At 44.5% G+C, this 19,732-nt stretch overlaps 1 protein-coding gene across 1 annotated transcript in view; it reads left to right on the top strand.

Annotated features, from left to right (window-relative positions):
* The first annotated feature begins 2,235 nt into the window (after window positions 1–2,235).
* anpepb.1 (alanyl (membrane) aminopeptidase b, tandem duplicate 1) overlaps window positions 2,236–19,732 on the top strand; it is a 94,855-nt gene continuing 77,358 nt past the window's right edge. Inside the window, exons 1-2 of the mRNA XM_072565462.1 lie at window positions 2,236–3,012; window positions 12,064–12,206. Coding sequence (XP_072421563.1) covers window positions 2,366–3,012; window positions 12,064–12,206 — 790 coding nt within the window. The 5' untranslated portion in view covers window positions 2,236–2,365. The remainder of the gene's footprint in view (window positions 3,013–12,063; window positions 12,207–19,732) is intronic.

Here is a 19,732-nt window from a genome sequence, read left to right on the forward strand (position 1 = left end):
GTTGTTCCAGTAGTTATAACACTGGCATCTACCCAACAATATGAAAGATTGCCCAGGCATGTCCTGTGCATAAAAAGCACAGCCAAACACCACCCAATCACTCTAATCTCGATCATCAGTAAAGTGATGGAAGGTGTCATCAACACTGCTATCAAGCAGCACCTGCTCAGCAATAATCTGGTCAGTGACACCACTCAGCTCCTGACCTCACTGCAGCCTTGGTTCAAACATGGACAAAAAGAGCTGAATTCCAGAAGTGAGCTGAGAGTGACAGCTCTTGACATCAAAGCTGAATTCAACTCAGTGTGGCATCAATGAGCCCCAGAAAAACTGGAATCAATGGGTTTCAGGAGTAAACTCTACTGTTTTGAGTCATACTTGACAAATAGGAAGATGGTGTGTTTGTTGGAGGTTAGTTGGCTCAGCTCCAGGACATCTCCGCAGGAGTTCCTCGGGCTAGTGTTCTCACCCAGCCTCCCTCCATCATAAGGTCAGATGTTGATGTGGTGTATATGGACTTCAGTAAGGCATTTGATAAGGTTCCCCATGGTAGGCTATTGCACAAAATACGGAGGCATAGGACTGAGGATGATTTAGCGGTTTGGATCAGAAATTGGCTAGCTGAAAGAAGACAGAAGGTGGTGGTTGTTGGGAAATGTTCATCCTGGAGTTCAGTTATTAGTGATGTACCTCAAGGATTTGTTTTGGAGCCACTGCTGTTTGTCATTTTGATAAATGACCTGGATGGGGGCGTAGAAGGATGGGTTAGTAAATTTGCGGATGACACGAAGGTCGGTGGAGTTGTGGACAGTGCTGAAAGTTGTTGCAAGTTACAGAGGAACATAGATAAGCTGCAGAACTGGGCTGAAAGGTGGCAAATGGAGCTTAATGTGGAAAAGTGAGAGGTGATTCACTTTGGAAGGAGCAACAGGAGTACAGGGTACTGGGTTAATGGTAAGATTCTTGGCAGTGTAGATGAGCAGAGAGATCTCAGTGTCCACGTACATAGATCCCTGAAAGTTGCCACCCAGATTGATAGGGTTGTTTAGGCATATGGTGTGTTAGCTTTTATTGGTAGATGTATTGAGTTTTGGAGCTATAAGGTCATGTTGCAGCTGTACTAAACTCTGATGTGGCCACACCTGGAGTATTGTATACAGTTCTGGTCACCGCATTATAGGAAGGATATGGAAGCTTTGGAAAGGGTTCAGAGGAGATTTACTAGGATGTTGCCTGGTATGGAGGGAAGTTCTTATGAGGAAAGGCTGAGGGACTTGAGGCTGTTTTTGTTAGAGAGAAGAAGGTTGAGAGGTGACTTAATAGAGACATATAAGATAATCAGAGGGTTAGATAGGGTGAACAGGGAGAGCCTTTTACCTCAGATGGTGATGGCTAGCACGAAGGGACATAACTTTAAATTGAGGGGTGGTAGATACGGGACAGATGTCAGAGGTAGTTTCCTTACTCAGAGAGTAGTAGGGGCATGGAACACACTGCCTGCAACAGTAGTAGATTCACCAACTTTAAGGGCATTTAAATAGTCATTAGATAAACATATGGATGAAAATGGAATAGTGTAGGATAGATAGGCTTCGGATTAGTTCCACAGGTTGGCGCAAGATCAAGTGCCAAAGGGACTGTACTGCGCTGTAATGTTCTATGTTCTCAGTGGGAATATTCGCAGATGACAGCACTATTCCCAATTACTCACATAATGCAGCAGTTCATGTTCACATGCAACAAGATCTGGACGATACAATAACAGACGTTGCTGGAAAAGCTCACTAAGTCTGGCAGTATCCGCTAAAAGAAGTCAGAATTTCGGGAATTGAGTTCTGAGGAAGGGTCAGCAGACCCGAAACTTTTACTCTGATTTGTCTCTGCAGATACTGCCAGAATTACTGAGCTTTTCCAGCAACTTCTGTTTTTGTTTCTGAATTACAGCATTTGCAGTTCTTTCCATTTTTATTTAGCAGATAGACTGCAGCGGTTCAAGAAGGCAGCTCCACCCCACCTTCTCAAGGTGCGACTGGGGTCAGGCAATAAATACTGGGCCAGCCAGAGACACCTATATCCCACAAACTCTCACCCTAACCCCTGGGATTTCTAGCCTTTGCGCAGTCAGTCCTATTTCTCCCCCTCCCCCCTGACCACATTCAGCTTGCACAAGGCGCTTGCAATGAGTTGTTGTTCGGGTTCAAGTTTCAGACTGTCAGAAAGTGATTCCAGATGTTTCCCAAGTTCAGCCCACAGCAGTGCACTCTCTACTTAATCACTCAACCATTAACCAGTTTCCAATAAAAGCCAACCGTCCGCTCAGCAGCCTGCAGCCCCACTCCTGCTGTGTTTAACTTTGTGGCCCGGGATGGGGAAGGGGTTTTATATCAGTAAGGCGGTGCTGTTCACAGGAGTCGTGCTCGCTGCCGCAGCCGCCGTTACCATCATCGCCCTGGCCGTGGTTTATGCTCAGGAGAAGGCCAACAACTCGGAGGCACAGCAGCCCGACCGTCCCGGGACCGGCACCGAGCCCCCGGCACCGGGCACCGAGCCCCCGGCACCGGGCACCGAGCCCCCGGCACCGGGCACCGAGACCCCGGCACCGGGCACCGAGCCCTGGGACAGGTACCGCCTGCCCGGGGACTTGATTCCCGATCACTATGAGGTGACCTTGTGGCCGCGGCTGGACGAGGACCCGGTGAAAGGTTACTATTTCACGGGTAACTCCACGGTGTATTTCCGCTGCGAACAGGCGACGAAGTTGATCCTTGTGCACAGCCACAAGTTGAAGGTGATTAACCCCGAGCTGCGGGCTATAGGGGCCGGTTCCCCTCCTGTCCCGACCCTGCACCGCTGGTGGCTCCACAATAAAACCCAGTTCCTGGTGATCGAACTGTCCAATCCGCTCTCCAAGGGGAACCACTACTCTCTCCATACCCAGTTCGAAGGCGCCTTGGCGGATGATCTGAGGGGATTTTATCGGAGCAATTATGTCAATGAAACCGGCCACGTCAGGTGAGTGTGTCCAGGCTCCGAGACCCCGCTCGGCCCATCTGCTCCGGTTCTGTTCCCAATGAATGGAGCAGTGGAAAATCCCAGTAAAATCTAAGGGCATATCCAGGAGAAATTCCTGGCTCCGATCCCAGGCTATTTCGCTGGGAGTAGTGAGATAACAGGAGACCACTCGGCCTCCTCTCCTGCCCATACAATCCAGGCTACCCTGCTCTATCCACCTCCACCCCCAGCACCAGCCCCAACCTATTGGTCTCCGACCCAAGTCGATCCCGGCACCGAACCCTGCTCGGGGAATTGCCACCGCAGAGATATTCGGGAGCGAACCGAACTCGGTATAACGCTTGGAAACAACACTCCGATGTACAGAGAGTTTCCATTGAACCTCGCTGTTGGTTCTCTCTGCTGTAACCCTTTTCCATTGTTTCAAATATTGATTCGTTTGCTGCCTTAGCAGAAGACAGGACAGGACAAATCCTCGGAGAAATTCCTGGTCGATCCTGTACAGGAGGAGGCCATTCAGCCCATTCCGCTATGCAATAAGATCATGGCTGCCTTTGTCATCTAAACTCCACTCGCCTGCTCCATAGTCCCAAACAAACCCCTGGCCCCCACCCGTGTCAGTTTAAAATTCGTCTAACTCAGCTTTGACTTTATTTGGTGACCCAGCCTCCACTGCTCTCCCGAGATGAGAACTCCAAAGACCCTTTTAGACAAGGTATTCACTACCACCTCAGTCTGACACGGGAGGTCCCTATCTCCACACAATCACAGAATAGTTAAAGAGCAGGACACTTTTGGCCATCATTCCTGCACTGCTTCTCTCATCTAGATGAAGGGCTTTTGCCTGAAACATCGATTTCGCTGCTCCTTGGACGCTGCCTGAGCTGCTGTGCTCTTCCAGCACCACTAATCCAGAATCTGGTTTTCAGCATCTGCAGTCATTGTTTTTACTCCTTTTCTCTCATCTAATGTCAACCTTCTGCCTTTTCCTCATATCCCTGCAGACAATTCCTATCCAAATGATCATCCAGTGGGCTTTTGAAAGCCTGGGGTGAACCTGCTTTTGGCACATTTTCAGGCAGTATCTTTTTTTTCTTTATTCTTTCATAGGATGGGGGTGTCACCGGCTAGGCCAGCATTCATTACTCAGATGCCCTCCAACGCATCTCGTTCACCCCGCACCTCTGTCCTCAGAACCTACCCCTCCAACCGTAACAAGGACAGAACGCCCCTGGTGCTCACCTTCCACCCTACCAAACTTTGCATAAACCAAATAATCCGCCGACATTTCCGCCACCTCCAAAAAGACCCCACCACCAGGGATGTATTTCCCTCCCCACCCCTTTCCGCCTTCCGCAAAGACCGTTCCCTCTGTGATTACCTGGTCAGGTCCACGCCCCCCTTCAACCCACTTTCCCATCCTGGCACCTTCCCCTGCCACCGCAGGAACTGCAAAACCTGTGCCCACACCTCCTCCCTCACCTCTATCCAAGGCCCTAAAGGAGCTTTTCACATCCATCAAAGTTTTACCTGCACATCCACTAATATCATTTATCGCATCCATTGCTCTCGATGCGGTCTCCTCTACATTGGGGAGACTGGGCGCCTCTTAGCAGAGCGCTTTAGGGAACATCTCCGGGACACTCGCACCAATCAACCAAACCGCCCTGTGGCCCAAAATTTCAACTCCCCCTCCCACTCTGCCGAGGACATGGAGGTTCTGGGCCTCCTTCACTGCCGCTCCCTCACCACCAGACGCCTGGAGGAAGAACGCCTCATCTTCCGCCTCGGAACACTTCAACCCCAGGGCATCAATGTGGACTTCAACAGTTTCCTCATTTCCCCTTCCCCCACCTCACCCTAGTTCCAAACTTCCAACTCAGCACTCTCCCCATGACTTGTCCCACCTGCCTATCTGCTTGTCCACCTATCCACTCCACCCTCCTCCCTGACCTATCGCCTTCATCCCCTCCCCCACTCACCTATTGTACTCTATGCTACTTTCTCCCCACCCCCACCCTCCTCTCTCCACCCTTCAGGCTCTCTGCCTGTATTCCTGATGAAGGACCTTTGCTCGAAACGTCGATTTTGCTGCTCCTCGGATGCTGCCTGAACTGTTGTGCTCTTCCAGCACCACTAATCCAGAATCTAGTTTCCAGCATCTGCAGTCATTGTTTTTACCTTCATTACTCAGTGGGCAGTTGAGAGTTAACCACTTTGATGTGTTCGATAGTCACATACCAGACCAGGTAAGGATGGCAGTTTCCTCCCATTCCACAGTGGCTCACTGGGTAAAAAGACTTTTTTTTCACATCATTCTTGCTTTGTTTGCACATCACTTTAAACCTAGAGTCATAGAGATGTACAGCACGGAAACAGACCCTTTGGTCCAACCTGTCCATGCCGACCAGATATCCCAACCCAATCTAGTCCCACCTGCCGGCACCCAACCCATATCCCTCCAAACCCTTCATATTCATATACCCATCCAAATACCTCTTAAATGTTGCAATTGTACCAGCATCCACCACATCCTCTGGCAGCTCATTCCATACACGTACCACCCTCTGCATGAAAAAATTGCCCCTTAGGTCTCTTTTATGTGTTTCCCCTCTCACCCTAAACCTATGCCCTCTAGTTCTGGTCTCCCCGACCCCAGGGAAAAGACTTTGCCTATTTACCCTATCTATGTCCCTCATAATTTTGTAAACCTCTATAGGTCACCCCTCAGCCTCCGACGCTCCAGGGAAAACTGCCCCAGCCTGTTCAGCCTCTCCCTGTAGCTCAGATCCTCCAACCCTGGCAAAATAATTGTAAATCTTTTCTGAACCCTTTCAAGTTTCGCAACATTTTTCCAATAGGAAGGAGACAGAATTGTACGCAGTATTCCAACAGTGGCCTAACCAATGTCCTGTACAGCCGCAACATGACCTCCCAACTCCTGTACTCAATACTCTGACCAATAAAGGAAAGTATACCAAACGCCTTCTTCACTATCCTATCTACCTGTGACTCCACTTTCAAGGAACTGTGAACCTGCACTCTTTGTTCAGCATCACTCCCCAGGACCTTACCATTAAGTGGATAAGTCCTGCTAAGATTTGTTTTCCCAAAATGCAGCACCTCGCATTTATCTGAATTAAAGTCCATCTGCCACTTCTCAGCCCATTGGCCCATCTGGTCCAGATCCTGTTGTAATCTGAGGTAACCCTCTTCGCTGTCCACTACACCTCCAATTTTGGTGTCATCTGCAAACTTACTAACTGTACCTCTTATGCTCGCATCCAAATCATTTATTGTAAATGACAAAAAGTAGAGGACCCAGCACCGATCCTTGTGGCACTCCACTGGTCACAGGCTTCCAGTCTGAAAAACAACCCTCCACCACCACCCTCTGTTTTCTACCTTTGAGCCAGTTTTGTATCCAAATGGCTAGTTCTCCCTGTATTCCATGAGATCTAACCTTGCTAATCAATCTTCCATGGCGAACCTTGTCGAATGCCTTACTGAAGTCCATATAGATCACATCTACTGCACTGCCCTCATCAATCTTCTTTGTTACTTCTTCAAAAAACTCAATCAAGATTGTGAGACATGATTTCCCACTCACGAAGCCATGTTGACTATCCCTAATCAGTCCTTGCCTTTCCAAATACATGTAAATCCTGTCCCTCGGGATTCCCTCCAACAACTTGCCCACCACTGACGTCAGGATCACTGGTCTATAGTTCCCTGGCTTGTCTTTACAACCCTTCTTAAGCAGTGGCACCACGTTTGCCAACCTCCAGTCTTCCGGCACCTCACCTGTGACTATCGATGATACAAATATCTCAGCAAGAGGCCCAGTGATCACTTCTCTAGCTTCCCACAGTGTCCTTGGGTACACCCGATCAGGTCCTGGGGATTTATCCACCTTTAACCATTTCAAGACATCCAGCACTTCCTCCTCTGTAATCTGGACATTTTGCAAGATGACACCATCTATTTCTCTATAGTCTACATCTTCCATATCCTTTTCCACAGTAAATACTGATGCAAAATATTCATTTAGTATCTCCCCCATTTTCTGTGGCTCCACACAAAGGCCGCCTTGCTGATCTTTGAGGGGCCCTATTATCTCTGTAGTTACCCTTTCTTCCTTAATATATTTGTAAAAACCCTTTGGATTCTCCTTAATTCTATTTGCCAAGCTATCTCATGTCCCCGTTTTGCCCTCCTGATTTCCCTCTTAAGTATACTCCTACTGCCTTCATACTCTTCTAAGGATTCACTCAATCTATCCTGTCTATACTTGACACATGCTTCCTTCTTTTTCTTAACCAAACCCTCAATTTCTTTAGTCATCCAGCATTCCCTATACCTACCAGCCTTCCCTTTCACCCTGACAGGAATATACTTTCTCTGGATTCTTGTTATCTCATTTCTGAAGTCTTCCCATTTTCCAGCCGTCCCTCTACCTGCGAACATCTGCTCCAATCAGCTTTTGAAAGTTCTTTCCTAATATCGTCAAAATTGGCCTTTCCGCAATTTAGAACTTCAACTTTTAGATCTGGTCTATCCTTTTCCATCAGTATTTTAAAATGAATAGAATTATGGTCGCTGGCCCCAAAGTGCTCCCCCACTGACACCTCAGTCACCTGCTCTGCCTTATTTCCCAAGAGTAGGTCAAGTTTTGCACCTTCTCTAGTGAGTACATCCACATACTGAATCAGAAAATTGTCTTCTTCTTCTGTTTTCTTTTGTGAATGAGAGCAGCTTCATTTTACCTACTTCATTTTGCCAGTCTCATGATGTTGAAAGCCTCAGTCAGATATCCCTTTAGCCTTCTTCTCGCCAGGGAGAACAGTCCCAACTTCTACAAACTATCCTCATCACTGAAGTTTCTTATTTCTGGAACCATTCTTAGAGTTATAGAGTCATAGAGATGTACAGTATAGAAACAGACCCTTCAGTCCAACTCATCCATGCCGACCAGATATCGCAACTTAATCTAGTCCTATTTGCCAGCACTTGGCCCATATCCCTCCAAACCCTTCCTATTCATATACCCATCCCGATGCCTTTTTAAATGCTGTAATTGTACCAGCCTCCACCACTTCCTCTGCCAGCTCATTCCATATAGGCACCACCCTCTGCATGAAAAAGTTGCCCCTTAGATCCCTTTTATATCTATCTCCTCTCACTCTAAACCTATGCCCTCTAGTTCTGGACTCCCCCACCTCAGGGAAAAGACTTTGTCTATTTATCCTATCCATGCCTCTCATAATTTTGTAAACCTCTATAAGGTCACCCCTCAGCCTCCCAAGCTCCAGGGAAAACAGCTCCAACCTATTCAACCTCTCCCTATAGCTCAAATTCTTCAACCATGGCAATATCCTTGTAAGTCTTTTTTGAGCCCTTTCAAGTTTCACAATATCTTTCCAATAGGAAGGAGACTAGAATTGCATGCAATATTCCAACAGTGGCCTAACCAATGTCCTGTACAGCTGCAACATGACTTCCCAACTCCTGTACTCAATAAAGGAGAGCATACCAAATGCCTTCTTCACTATCCTATCTACCTGCAACTACACTTTCAAGGAGCTATGAACTTGCACTCCAAGGTCTCTTTGTTCAGTAACACTCCCTTGGACCTTACCATTAAGTGTATGAGTCCTGCTAAGATTTGCTTTCCCAAAATGCAGTACATCACATTTATCTGAATTAAACTCCATCTGCCACTTCTCAGGCCACTGGCCCACCTGGTCAAGATCTTGTTGTAATCTTAGGTAACCCTCTTCGCTGTCCACTACACCTCCAATTTTGGTGTCATCTGCAAACTTACTAACTGTACCTCTTATGCTCACATCCAAATCATTTATGTAAATGACAAGAAGTAGAGGACCCAGCACCAATCCTTGTGGCACTCCACTGGTCACAGGCCTTCAGTCTGAAAAACAACCCTCCACCACCACCCTCTGTCTTCTACCTTTGAGCCAGTTCTGTATCCAATGGCTAGTTCTCCCTGTAAGATCTAACCTTGCTAACCAGTCTCTCATGGGGAACCTTGTCGAATGCCTTACTGAAGTCCATATAGATCACATCTACTGCCCTGCCTTCATCAATCCTCTTTGTTACTTCTTCAAAAACTCAATCAAGTTTGTGAGACATGATTTCCCACACACAAAGCCATGTTGACTATCCCTAATAGTCCTTGCCTTTCCAAATACATGTACATCCTGTCCCTCAGGATTCCCTCCAACAATTGCCCACCACCAACGGCAGGCTCACTGGTCTATAGTTCCCTGGCTTTGTCCTTACCACCCTTCTTAAACAGTGGCACCATGTTTGCCAAGCTCCAGTCTTCCGGCACCTCACCTATGACCATTGTTGATACAAATATCTCAGCAAGAGGCCCAGCAATCACTTCTCTAAAGAATGGCTAGCTTCCCACAGAGTTCTAGGGTACACCTGATCAGGTTCTGGGGATTTATCCACCTTTATGCATTTCAAGACATCCAGCACTTCCTCCTCTGTAATATGGACATTTTGCAAGGTGTCACCATCTGTTTCCCTACATTCTATATCTTCTATATCCTTTTCCACAGTAAATACTGATGAAAATACTCGTTTAGTATCTCCCCCATTTTTTGCGGCTCCACACAAAGGCTGCCTTGCTGATCTTTGAGGGGCCCTATTCTCTAGGAGAAAGTGAGGACTGCAGATGATGGAGATCAGAGCTGAAAAATGTGTTGCTGGAAAAGCGCAGCAGGTCAGGCAGCATCCAAGGAGCAGGAGAATCAATGTTTAGGGCATAAGCCCTTCTTCCCTAGTTACCCTTTTGTCTTTAATGTATTTGTAAAAACCCTTTGGATTCTGCTTAATTCTATTTGCCAAAGCTATCTCATGTCCCCTTTTTACCCTCCTGATTTCCCTCTTAGGTATACTCCTACTGCCTTTATACTCTTCTATAATATGCCACAACCCTCTAAACACAGTACCTTTCCAAATGACATATATTAGACCAACTGCACAAAAGTTTCTTTATCCCTCCTTTCTTGAATAGAGGTGTTTACATTTGTCATTTTCCAATCCAGTAATAACTTTCCAGGATCTGGAGAATTTTGAATCTTGGGAACTTTATAATACTGATACACTCCCATTAAAAGAGATTAAACGTTCAGGTCTCTTTGCAAAGCCTCCAAATCTCACTGTGACTAACAGCGAATCATATGGCTCAGCTCAACTCTGCCTGCAGTTTGGAGGCTCTTGTGATTCATCTCAAAATAATTTTGAGTTTCAGAGCAGATCAGTAAATAAAACAGAATACACATATAGCAAGTGTCCAAGAAGGATTGTTGTTGTTTATCAATAAGGAATGGAAAATAAATGTTTAATTACAATTGTATAGTTTTGATGAGGCCACAATTGGAAATAAGACCATAAGATAGAACTTATGGTCATAAAAACTTTGTACAGTTTTGATCTCCTTATTTAAGAAAGGATTTCAATGTGTTAAAAACAGTTTAGAGAAATTTCACTTGAATGATTCCTGAGATGAATTTCTATTATGAGGAGAAGTTGAACAGACTGGGCCTGATTGCTGTTGGTGAATATGAAATTCAAAACTTTGACCATGATGATAGAAAATTTTAATGAGACACATGAACCATCTTTAGAAAGACAGCCATGAATTTGTTCAAATATAAATGCCAATTGTTTACCAGAAACTGAACAATAAAGTGTCTATATTAATCAATTCCATTTAGTTTTCCTCCACAAAGCATTCCATGGTCCCAAAGCTAATGGTGGAACTAATGGATCTCATAAATTAGATTACATTGGATCTCAGAATGCAATTTTTGGGTTTATCTGTTTAACCATAAAACTGTGCTCACCTGAATTCATAGTTCGATCTGTTCATAAATTAGTGTGATGCCACTAGAATCTACATCACTGCGACAGCAAATTTTAGGCCATTGTGGATTACAGAAGGTATAAGCACAACAACGAGTTATGTTTATATAATGATTTTTAATTTAATAGAAGGTGAAATGGGGATGAGAGGGTGGTGGTTGGGGGGGGGGGGGGGGGGGAGGTGGGGAGGAGGAAGGAAGAAAGAGTGTGATTGAAAACGGTAAAATGCTGCACTTTTCACCTGGGAGAGGAGAGCATTTTCTTGAATGGGGACGGGGGCATGGGAAAGGCATGGGATGAGATGAATGTGGATAAGAATGTTCTTCCATTCTTTTTTAAAATTAAAGACAGAAAAGAAAAAGTCAAGACATCTCAAATGTCCCCTTGGATAGGGACAGCACCAGGTAAAATACAGAGTAAAGTGCAGTCTACTCAATGGAAACAGAAAAAAGTTTCCGAATTTCTTGAACAAAACTAAAGTCCATGTTATTCTGGGGAAGAATAAAAATAAATAAATATACAGACCAAAAAAGGGTCTCCTTTGACTCCATCCCCACAATCCACTCCTGGTGCAGGAATCATAAGGTGCCAAAATGTAAAGCACCTTCAAAAAAACTAAAAAAAGGGCTTCCTGCTCCTCTAGGCCCACAGCCAGTTCAAAAAGAAATCCTTAGCCCATGAATTATTGCATCTGATGAAAATACGTGGATTTGGTAAACATTTTCCCACTCACGGCAACCATTATCCCAAAGTATAAAGTGCAGATTGTCTCAGAATATTGCGAGATGTTCAGGAATAAAACTGTAAATCCTACCTCATCCTTTGCTATTCAGTTACATTGGGCTAATTTAAATGCTTTTCAAGTTGGTCATCAAGGCTGCACCGAGTGTTGGCAACAGGCTTCCAACAGGCTGGAGGAAAGGAACCCAGATCTGTGAATGATGCCGTAGTTGATGGAAGCTGTTGGGGATCAGTTATCTGGTGGGTCCTGAAAATAGTCTCCTTCCAATCATTCAATGACTGCCATTTAAAATAATAAATAAACTTTGGGAGAAAATGGTTATTGCAAACATAAGATAAATATAAAGTACAACATCATAATTTTGAATTTCCCTGCAATGACTAATGTCTGATCTGCTTCCTTTATTAATACAGAGTTATTGCAACAACTCAGATGCAGCCTACTGATGCCAGAAAAGCATTTCCATGCTTTGATGAACCAGCAATGAAAGCAACATTCAATATAACTCTGTATCATAAAGAGGAACACAGTGCAATCTCCAACATGCCAGAATACGGTCAGTTTCACAACTTCTATAAGCTAATTATTAATGCTTTGAATTAAATGCCTCAGATAAAACTGCTGTGCATTAAAATCTTTTGTGTTTTTGTTTGGACTTCACCTCCATGCTCTTAATCTCTGGATATTTGGTGCAGAAGGGTGCGGGCAGGTCAGAGGACATCTTCATAAGTCTGCTCCTGGGCCTGGCCAGGCTGGCTATAAACAGGTGCAGGCAGTGGGCTCTGGAGGGTCACCTCTGCCAACTGCCTGCCCCTCTTCCAAGGTTACATTCGAGCCTTTTATTAAAGACTTGGAAGAGGGAGTTGAAGGGTGGGTCAGTAAATTTGCAGACGATACGAAGATTGGTGGAGGGCTGTTGTCGGCTGCAAAGAGACTTAGATATGATGCAGAGCTGGGCTGAGGAGTGGCAGATGGAGTTCAACCCTGTCAAGTGTGAGGTTGTCCATTTTGGAAGGACAAATAAGAATGCGGAATACAGGGTTAACGGTAGGGTTCATAGTAAGGTGGAGGAGCAGAGGGATCTTGGGGTCTGTGTTCATAGATCTTTGAAAGTTGCCACTCAGGTGGATAGAGCTTGTAAGAAGGCCTATGGTGTATTAGCGTTCATTAGCAGAGGGATTGAATTCAAGAGTCACGAGGTGATGTTGCAGCTGTATAGGACCTTGGCAAGGCCACATTCGGAGTACTGTGTGCAGTTCTGGTCGCCTCATTTTAGGAAAGATGTGGAAGCTTTGGAGAGGATGCAGAGGAGATTTACCAGGATGTAGCCTGGAATGGAGAATAGGTCGTACAAAGATAGGTTGAGAGTGCATGGCCTTTTCTCATTGGAACGGCGAAGGATGAGGGGTGACTTGATAGAGGTTTATAAGATGATCAGGGGAATAGATAGAGTAGACAGAGACTTTTTCCCCAGGTACCACAGAGTGTTACAAGGGGACATAAATTTAAGGTGAAGGGTGGAAGGTATGGGGGGGGGGGGGGGGATGTCAGGGGTAGGTTCTTTACCCAGAGAGTGGTGGCGGCATGGAATGCGCTGCCTGTGGGATTGGCAGAGTCAGAATCATTGGTGACCTTTAAGCGGCAATTGGATAGATACATGGATAGGTGCTTAAGCTAGGACAAACGTTCGGCACAACATCGTGGGCCGAAGGGCCTGTTCTGTGCTGTATTGTTCTATGTTCTATGTTCTATGAGCCAGGCTGTCATTGGAGAGAGAGCACGCAGTTCCACCAATGCTCTTGATGCTTTTAGGGAGAGGTGGGCACTGCGGGGGATACAGCACTTTAACTTCCCCTCCAACTGTAGTTTGATTTAGTCCCTGCCTTACCCTCAACCATATCCCTGATGATTTGCATTGCCCATAACAGGCTGTGTTTGTAAATGTTGCAAGGGTTGTGTACAGTGTGGTAAAAGTGGTGAAGGCAGTAGGGAGGGTGCAGAACTGAGTCATTGTCATGCTATGGCCATGTATGCATGGTTTCCAGGAATCAAAAATATGTGGAGGGAATTGATCATTGTGAAACTGGAGCTAGGCTCAGCCATGAATAAGGCAGTCAGTAATAGTCTTGTTCCCACTAGCTCCTAAAATATGGAGCACCCTCTGAGCTTGGAGATGTGAATGAATATAATAACGTACAGCTTGAAGTTCTGTCAGTTACTTTAAATTTTGATGCCCACATCACTTGAGTGAATAAAAAAAAAGTGACAATGGTAATTTGTTCCATTTGATGCGAGACAAATTGACAGAAGATTCTCAGAAAAGGAATCAGAGGTCACAACTTGGGCAGGATAGGGATGAGAATCAGACAGTGAAGAACTTCCCAAATGGGTGGAAATAGACAATAGACAATAGGCAATAGATGCAGGAGTAGGCCATTCAGCCCTTCGAGCCTGCACCGCCATTCAATATGATCATGGCTGATCATTCCCAATCAATATCCTGTTCCAGCCTTATCTCCATAACCCTTGACTCCACTATCTTTAAGAGCTCTATCCAATTCTTTCTTAAATGAATCCAGAGACTGGGCCTCCACTGCCCTCTGGGGCAGAGCATTCCGCACAGCCACCACTCTCTGGGTGAAGTAGTTTCTCCTCATGTCTGTCCTAAATGGTCTACCCCGTATTTTTAAATTGTGTCCTCTGGTTCGACACTCCCCCATCAGCGGAAATATGTTTCCTCCTGCCAGAGTGTCCAATCCTTTCATAATCCTATACGTTTCAATCAGATCCCCTCTCAGTCTTCTAAACTCAAGGGTATTGGCTGGTATTGGAAGTTTAGATTAATGAGACATTGAAAGTATGTGGGGACTCAATGAGGCTATGAGGAGACTAGAATGGCTAACCATAGCGGGGACTAACTTGTGAATTTGATAATTTATTTTCCATGGGAAAATCTTTGTATTTAATTGTTTTCAGATATCATCATTTTGATTGATTGGAATCTATCCCATTGGCTCTTTTATACATCACGTTCAACATTTGTGATTGAATGTTGCCATTTACAATATTCTGAAAGATGTAAATCTGTGACTGGCTGGATTTTATTGAGTTCAATTCTGGGGACAACACCCAGGAATGAGGTAATGTCTTTGAGATCTACCAGGATGGCTCACAGCAGCTCCAGAGTCACTTCACATCACAAAGTTAAAAATCACACAACACCAGGTTATAGTCCAACAGGTTATGGTGTTGTGATTTTTAGCTTTGTCCACCACAGTCCAACACCGGCACCTCCAAATCATAACACCACAAAGTGTGTTAAACCAGCTAGAGGCATGACTTTCTGTCCCCACCTAATGATCGTGACCTAGTAGTGTGATCACTAGACTATAAATTCATAGAGGAAAGTGAGGACCACAGAAACTGGAAATCAGAGTCGAAAAATGTGGCACCGGAAAAGCACGGCAGGTCAAGCAGCATTTGAGGAGCAGGAGAATTGATGTTTTGGGCATAAGTCCTTCCTCTGAGGGCTTATGCCTGAAACATTTAAACTCCTGCTTCTCAGATGCTGCCCGACTTGCTGTGATTTATCAATGCCACATTTTTTGACTATAAATTCGTAGATTCACGTAATGTTTTGAGGACCTGGATTTGAACCCTGCTGTGCTGGAATTCATATTCAATAAAAATCTAGAATTAAAGTTTGAGCATACAATCACACAATACAGAAGAGGTCCTTCAGTCCATTAAGTTTATAATGACAAAAAAATTACTCTAAGTCTACACTTTCCAGAACTTCGTTCATTGACTTGAATGTCATTATATTTTAAGTGCTTTTTCCATGTACTTTCTAAAGGTTGTGTGGTTTCCCATTTCAACTGTCCTCCTATGCAATGCTTTCCAGGCCCCCACCACCCTCTAACCTCCTGCCTTTCACCTTAAAATGATGCCTCTTGTTATTGATCCTTCAACTAAGGGAACAACTGTTTTCTATTCACACTATCCATGCCTCATAAACGACATACCTCAATCAAGTCCACTATCAGCCAACGTTGCTCTAAAGAAAACAACCGTACCCAATCCAGCCTCTCTTCATCCCTGGAACACTCCGTCCCAGGCAACATCCTGGTGAATCTCCTCTACAATCCCTCCAGTGCAGACTCATTCTCCTTGCAGTGTGATGACCAATACTGCACACATTTCTCCAGCTGTGGCCTGACCAAAGTTCTGCACAGCTACAACAAAATCTCTCTCCTCTGATAATCTATGTCATGACTGATAAGGGCAAGTGTCCTGTATATCTTCTTAACTACTCTGTTAACTACTTCTGCCAGTTTCAGGGATCTGCGGACAAGTAGCCCAAGATCCCTCTGTTTCTCTGAGCTTCTGGTTGTCCTGCCATTTATTGTGTACTCGGTTGTTTTGTTCCTTCTTCCGAAGTGCATCACCTCACATTTATCAGGGTTACATCCCATTTACCCCTGATTTGCCTATCTGACCAATTTGTTTTTATCCTGGATGTAGGTTTGCTCGCTGAGTTGGGAGGTTCATTTCCAGATGTTTCATCACCCTACTAGGTAACATCTTCAGTGGGCCTCAGGTGAAGTAGTATACATGATTCCTGCTTTCTATTTATATGTTCAGGTTTCTTTGGGTTGGTGACATAATTTCCTGTGGTGACATCATTTTCAGTGGTGATGTCATTTCCTGTTCTTTTTCTCAGGGGTTGATAGATGGGGTCTAACTCAATATGTTTGTTGATAGAGTTCGGTTGGAACGCCATGCTTCTAGGAATTCTCGTACATGTCTCTGTTTGGCTTGTCCTAGGATGGATGTGTCCCAGTCGAAGTGGTGTCTTTCTTTATCTGTATGTAAGGATATTAGTGAGAAAGGGTCATGTTGTTTTGTGGCCAATTGATGTTCATATATCCTGGTGGCTAATTTTCTGCCTGTTTGTCCAACGTAGTGTTTGTTACAGTTCTTGCATGTTTCTATTCACCCTGTCCATGCCCTCATAACCTACATATGTCAAACAAATCCACTCTCAGCCAATTTTGCTTACATCCAGAACCAGAACCTGAGCTACAAATCTTCTCAAAGCTTGTAATATCCTCCCATAGACCTTCCCCTCACTGTCAACCACCTGACCAATCTTCACGTCATCTGCAAACTTTCCTATTCTCCCACCCCTTGCTCTATTGCCCCACCACCCACCCCCAGCAAAGGAGGTTAGCTTGCCAAATATCCTGAGGAAATTAATAGTGAATCAGAAATGGGGGCTAAATTAAACTAACAAAAGTAACAGATCTATATTGATGAAATTAAAGAGTGACAAATCCCTGGGACCTGATGGTTTCCATCCAAGGTGTTCAGGAAGTAAGGGAGCACATTAGAGATACCCTAACTATAATCTTAGAGTTATCTGGATATAGGAGCCATCCTGCTGGATTGAAAAGCTGAACATGCCATTCCACTTTTTAAGAAGAACAAAGATGGAAAACCAGGAATTATAGACCAGTTAGTCTAATATCTGTGGTGGGAAAATTGTTGGACCCTCTAATTAAGGATGGGTAACTGAACACTTTAAACATATTCAGTAGTCAGGAAGAGCCAGCATGGATTCATAACGGGTAGGTCATGCTGATAAACCTCACTGAATTTATGGAGAGTTGACTAAGGTAGTGAATAAGGGAATGTCAATGGATCTTGTTTATAAGGAACTTGTAGAACATACTTGATATAATCCCACATAAGAAACTGTTAACTAAGGTAGAAGCCCATGGAATTGAGGGAAAATTACTGACATGGAAATTGGTTAAGTAGAGGCAACAAAGTGGGACCAAGGGGTGGGTTCTCAAATTGGCAGAATGTGGCCTGTGGTGTCCCATGAGGATCTGTGTTAGGGCTTTGAATATTCACATCATTTATTGATCACTTGGATAATGCAATAGAAAGTCATAAATCTGAATTTGCTGAAGACACAAAATTAAATGGCATTATTAACAGTGTAGATAATAGCATAAACTTACAAAGATTTATTGATAGACTAAGTGAATGGGCAAAACTGTGGCAGATGGAGTTCAATGTAAGCAGGTGTAAGATGATCTACTTTGGACTAATGAAGGTGAGGTTAGAAAGCTTTCTCGATAGTATGAAGTTAACTACAGTGGGTGTCTAGAGTGACTTGGGGATTCAGATGCATAGATGTTTAAAATGTCACGAACAGCTGCAGAAGATAATTAGCAAAACTAATAGAATGCTGGCCTTTCTATCTGGAGGACTGGAGTATAAGGATGCACACGTTATGCTACAGTTATACAAAACCCTGGTTACACTCCACTTGATGTAATGTGAACAGATCAGTAAGGATAAGAAACAGTATTTACTCCACAATAATTGCCAACTCCTCATACACTCCAACTGTGTGGCCAAATTCAGCTCTAAATCCATTTTATATATTTGCTGATGACACCACTGTAGTGGGTCAGATCTCAGACAACGATGAGACAGAGTTCAAGAAGATGACTGACAGATTAGAGCCAATGTCAGCAAAAAAAAGGAGTTGGTAATAGACTTCAGGAAGCAGAGTGGAGGACACACCCCTGTCTGTATCAATGGTGCTGAGGTAGAGGTGGTCGAGATTTTCCAGTTACGAGAAGTAAATATCACTAACAATCTATCCTGTCTGTCCACATTGACACTACAATCCAGAAAACATGCCAACAGCTATATTTCCTCAGAAGGCAAAGGGAATTCTGCATGCCCACAGTAACTTACCAAATTTTGTAGAGGCAGCATTCTATCTGGATGCATCTCAGCTTTGTCTGGCAACTGCTCTGCCCAGGACTGCAAGAAATTAAAGAGTTATGACTGCAGCCCAGTCCATCACCAAAACCAACTTTCCTTCCATTGATTCCAGTTGCACTTCCCTCTGCCTCAGGAAAGCAGTCAACATAGTCAAACATTCCCCAGTTATACTCTCTTCTACCCTCTTCTGTCAGACAGAAGTTACAAAAGTTTGAAAACGGGTATCAACAGAATCCCCACTGGTATCAGACTTATGACTGTGTGGCCTGTGAACAGACCTCTCATATATTGGAGTGGATCTTTCTCTGCACCTTCTCTGTCGCTGTAACACTATAGTCTTCGTTCTGTTCTATTATCCTGATGTACTAATGTAAGGTATGATTTATCTAGATAGCATGGAAAATAATACTTTTCACTGTATCTTGGTACATGTGACAATAATAAATCAAATCAACTCTGGACACCACATTTCAGGAAGGATATATTAGCCTCGGATGGAGTACAATGTGGGTTTATACAAATGACACGTAGACTTCAAAGGTTAAGTAATGAGCGAGTTTTTCCAAATTAGGCCTGTTTCCTCTAGAGTTTATAAGGTGAAGGAATGAGCTGATCAAACTCTTCAAGATATTAACAGGAAAAACAGGGTTGGTAAAGATAAACTAGATTAGATTACATTACAGTGTGGAAACAGCCCTTTGGCCCAACAAGTCCACACCGCCCCGCCGAAGCGTAACCCACCCATACCCCTACATTTACCCATTACCTAACACTATGGGCAATTTAGTATAGCCAATTCACCTGAACTGCACATCTTTGGACTGTGGGAGGAAACCGGAGCACCCAGAGGAAACCCACGCAGACACGGGGAGAACGTGCAAACTCCACACAGTCAGTCACCTGAGGTGGGAAGTGAACCCGGGTCTCTGGCGCTGTGAGGCAGCAGTGCTAACCACTGTGCCACCGTGCCGCCCACTAACTATTTCCACTGATAGGGGATTCTGGAACTGGAGAGCATAGTCTGAGCATTAGGGCTAGACCATTCAGGGGAGATGTTAGGAAGCACTTCTACACACAGTAGGAACTCTCTCTTCCATAAATGGAAATGGATACAGGATCAGCCATTAACTTTAAATCTGAAATTGATAAATTTTTCCTTAGCAAAGTTGTTAAAGGATATGTACCAACCATGATTTCATTCCAGGTGGAACAGGCTTGACGGGCTGAAAGGCCTACTCCTGTTCCTATGCCAGAACTGGAACTACAAGCAGTCCA

This window comes from Chiloscyllium punctatum, chromosome 48 (assembly GCF_047496795.1).
Source record: "Chiloscyllium punctatum isolate Juve2018m chromosome 48, sChiPun1.3, whole genome shotgun sequence".
NCBI classification, from domain to species: domain Eukaryota; kingdom Metazoa; phylum Chordata; class Chondrichthyes; order Orectolobiformes; family Hemiscylliidae; genus Chiloscyllium; species Chiloscyllium punctatum.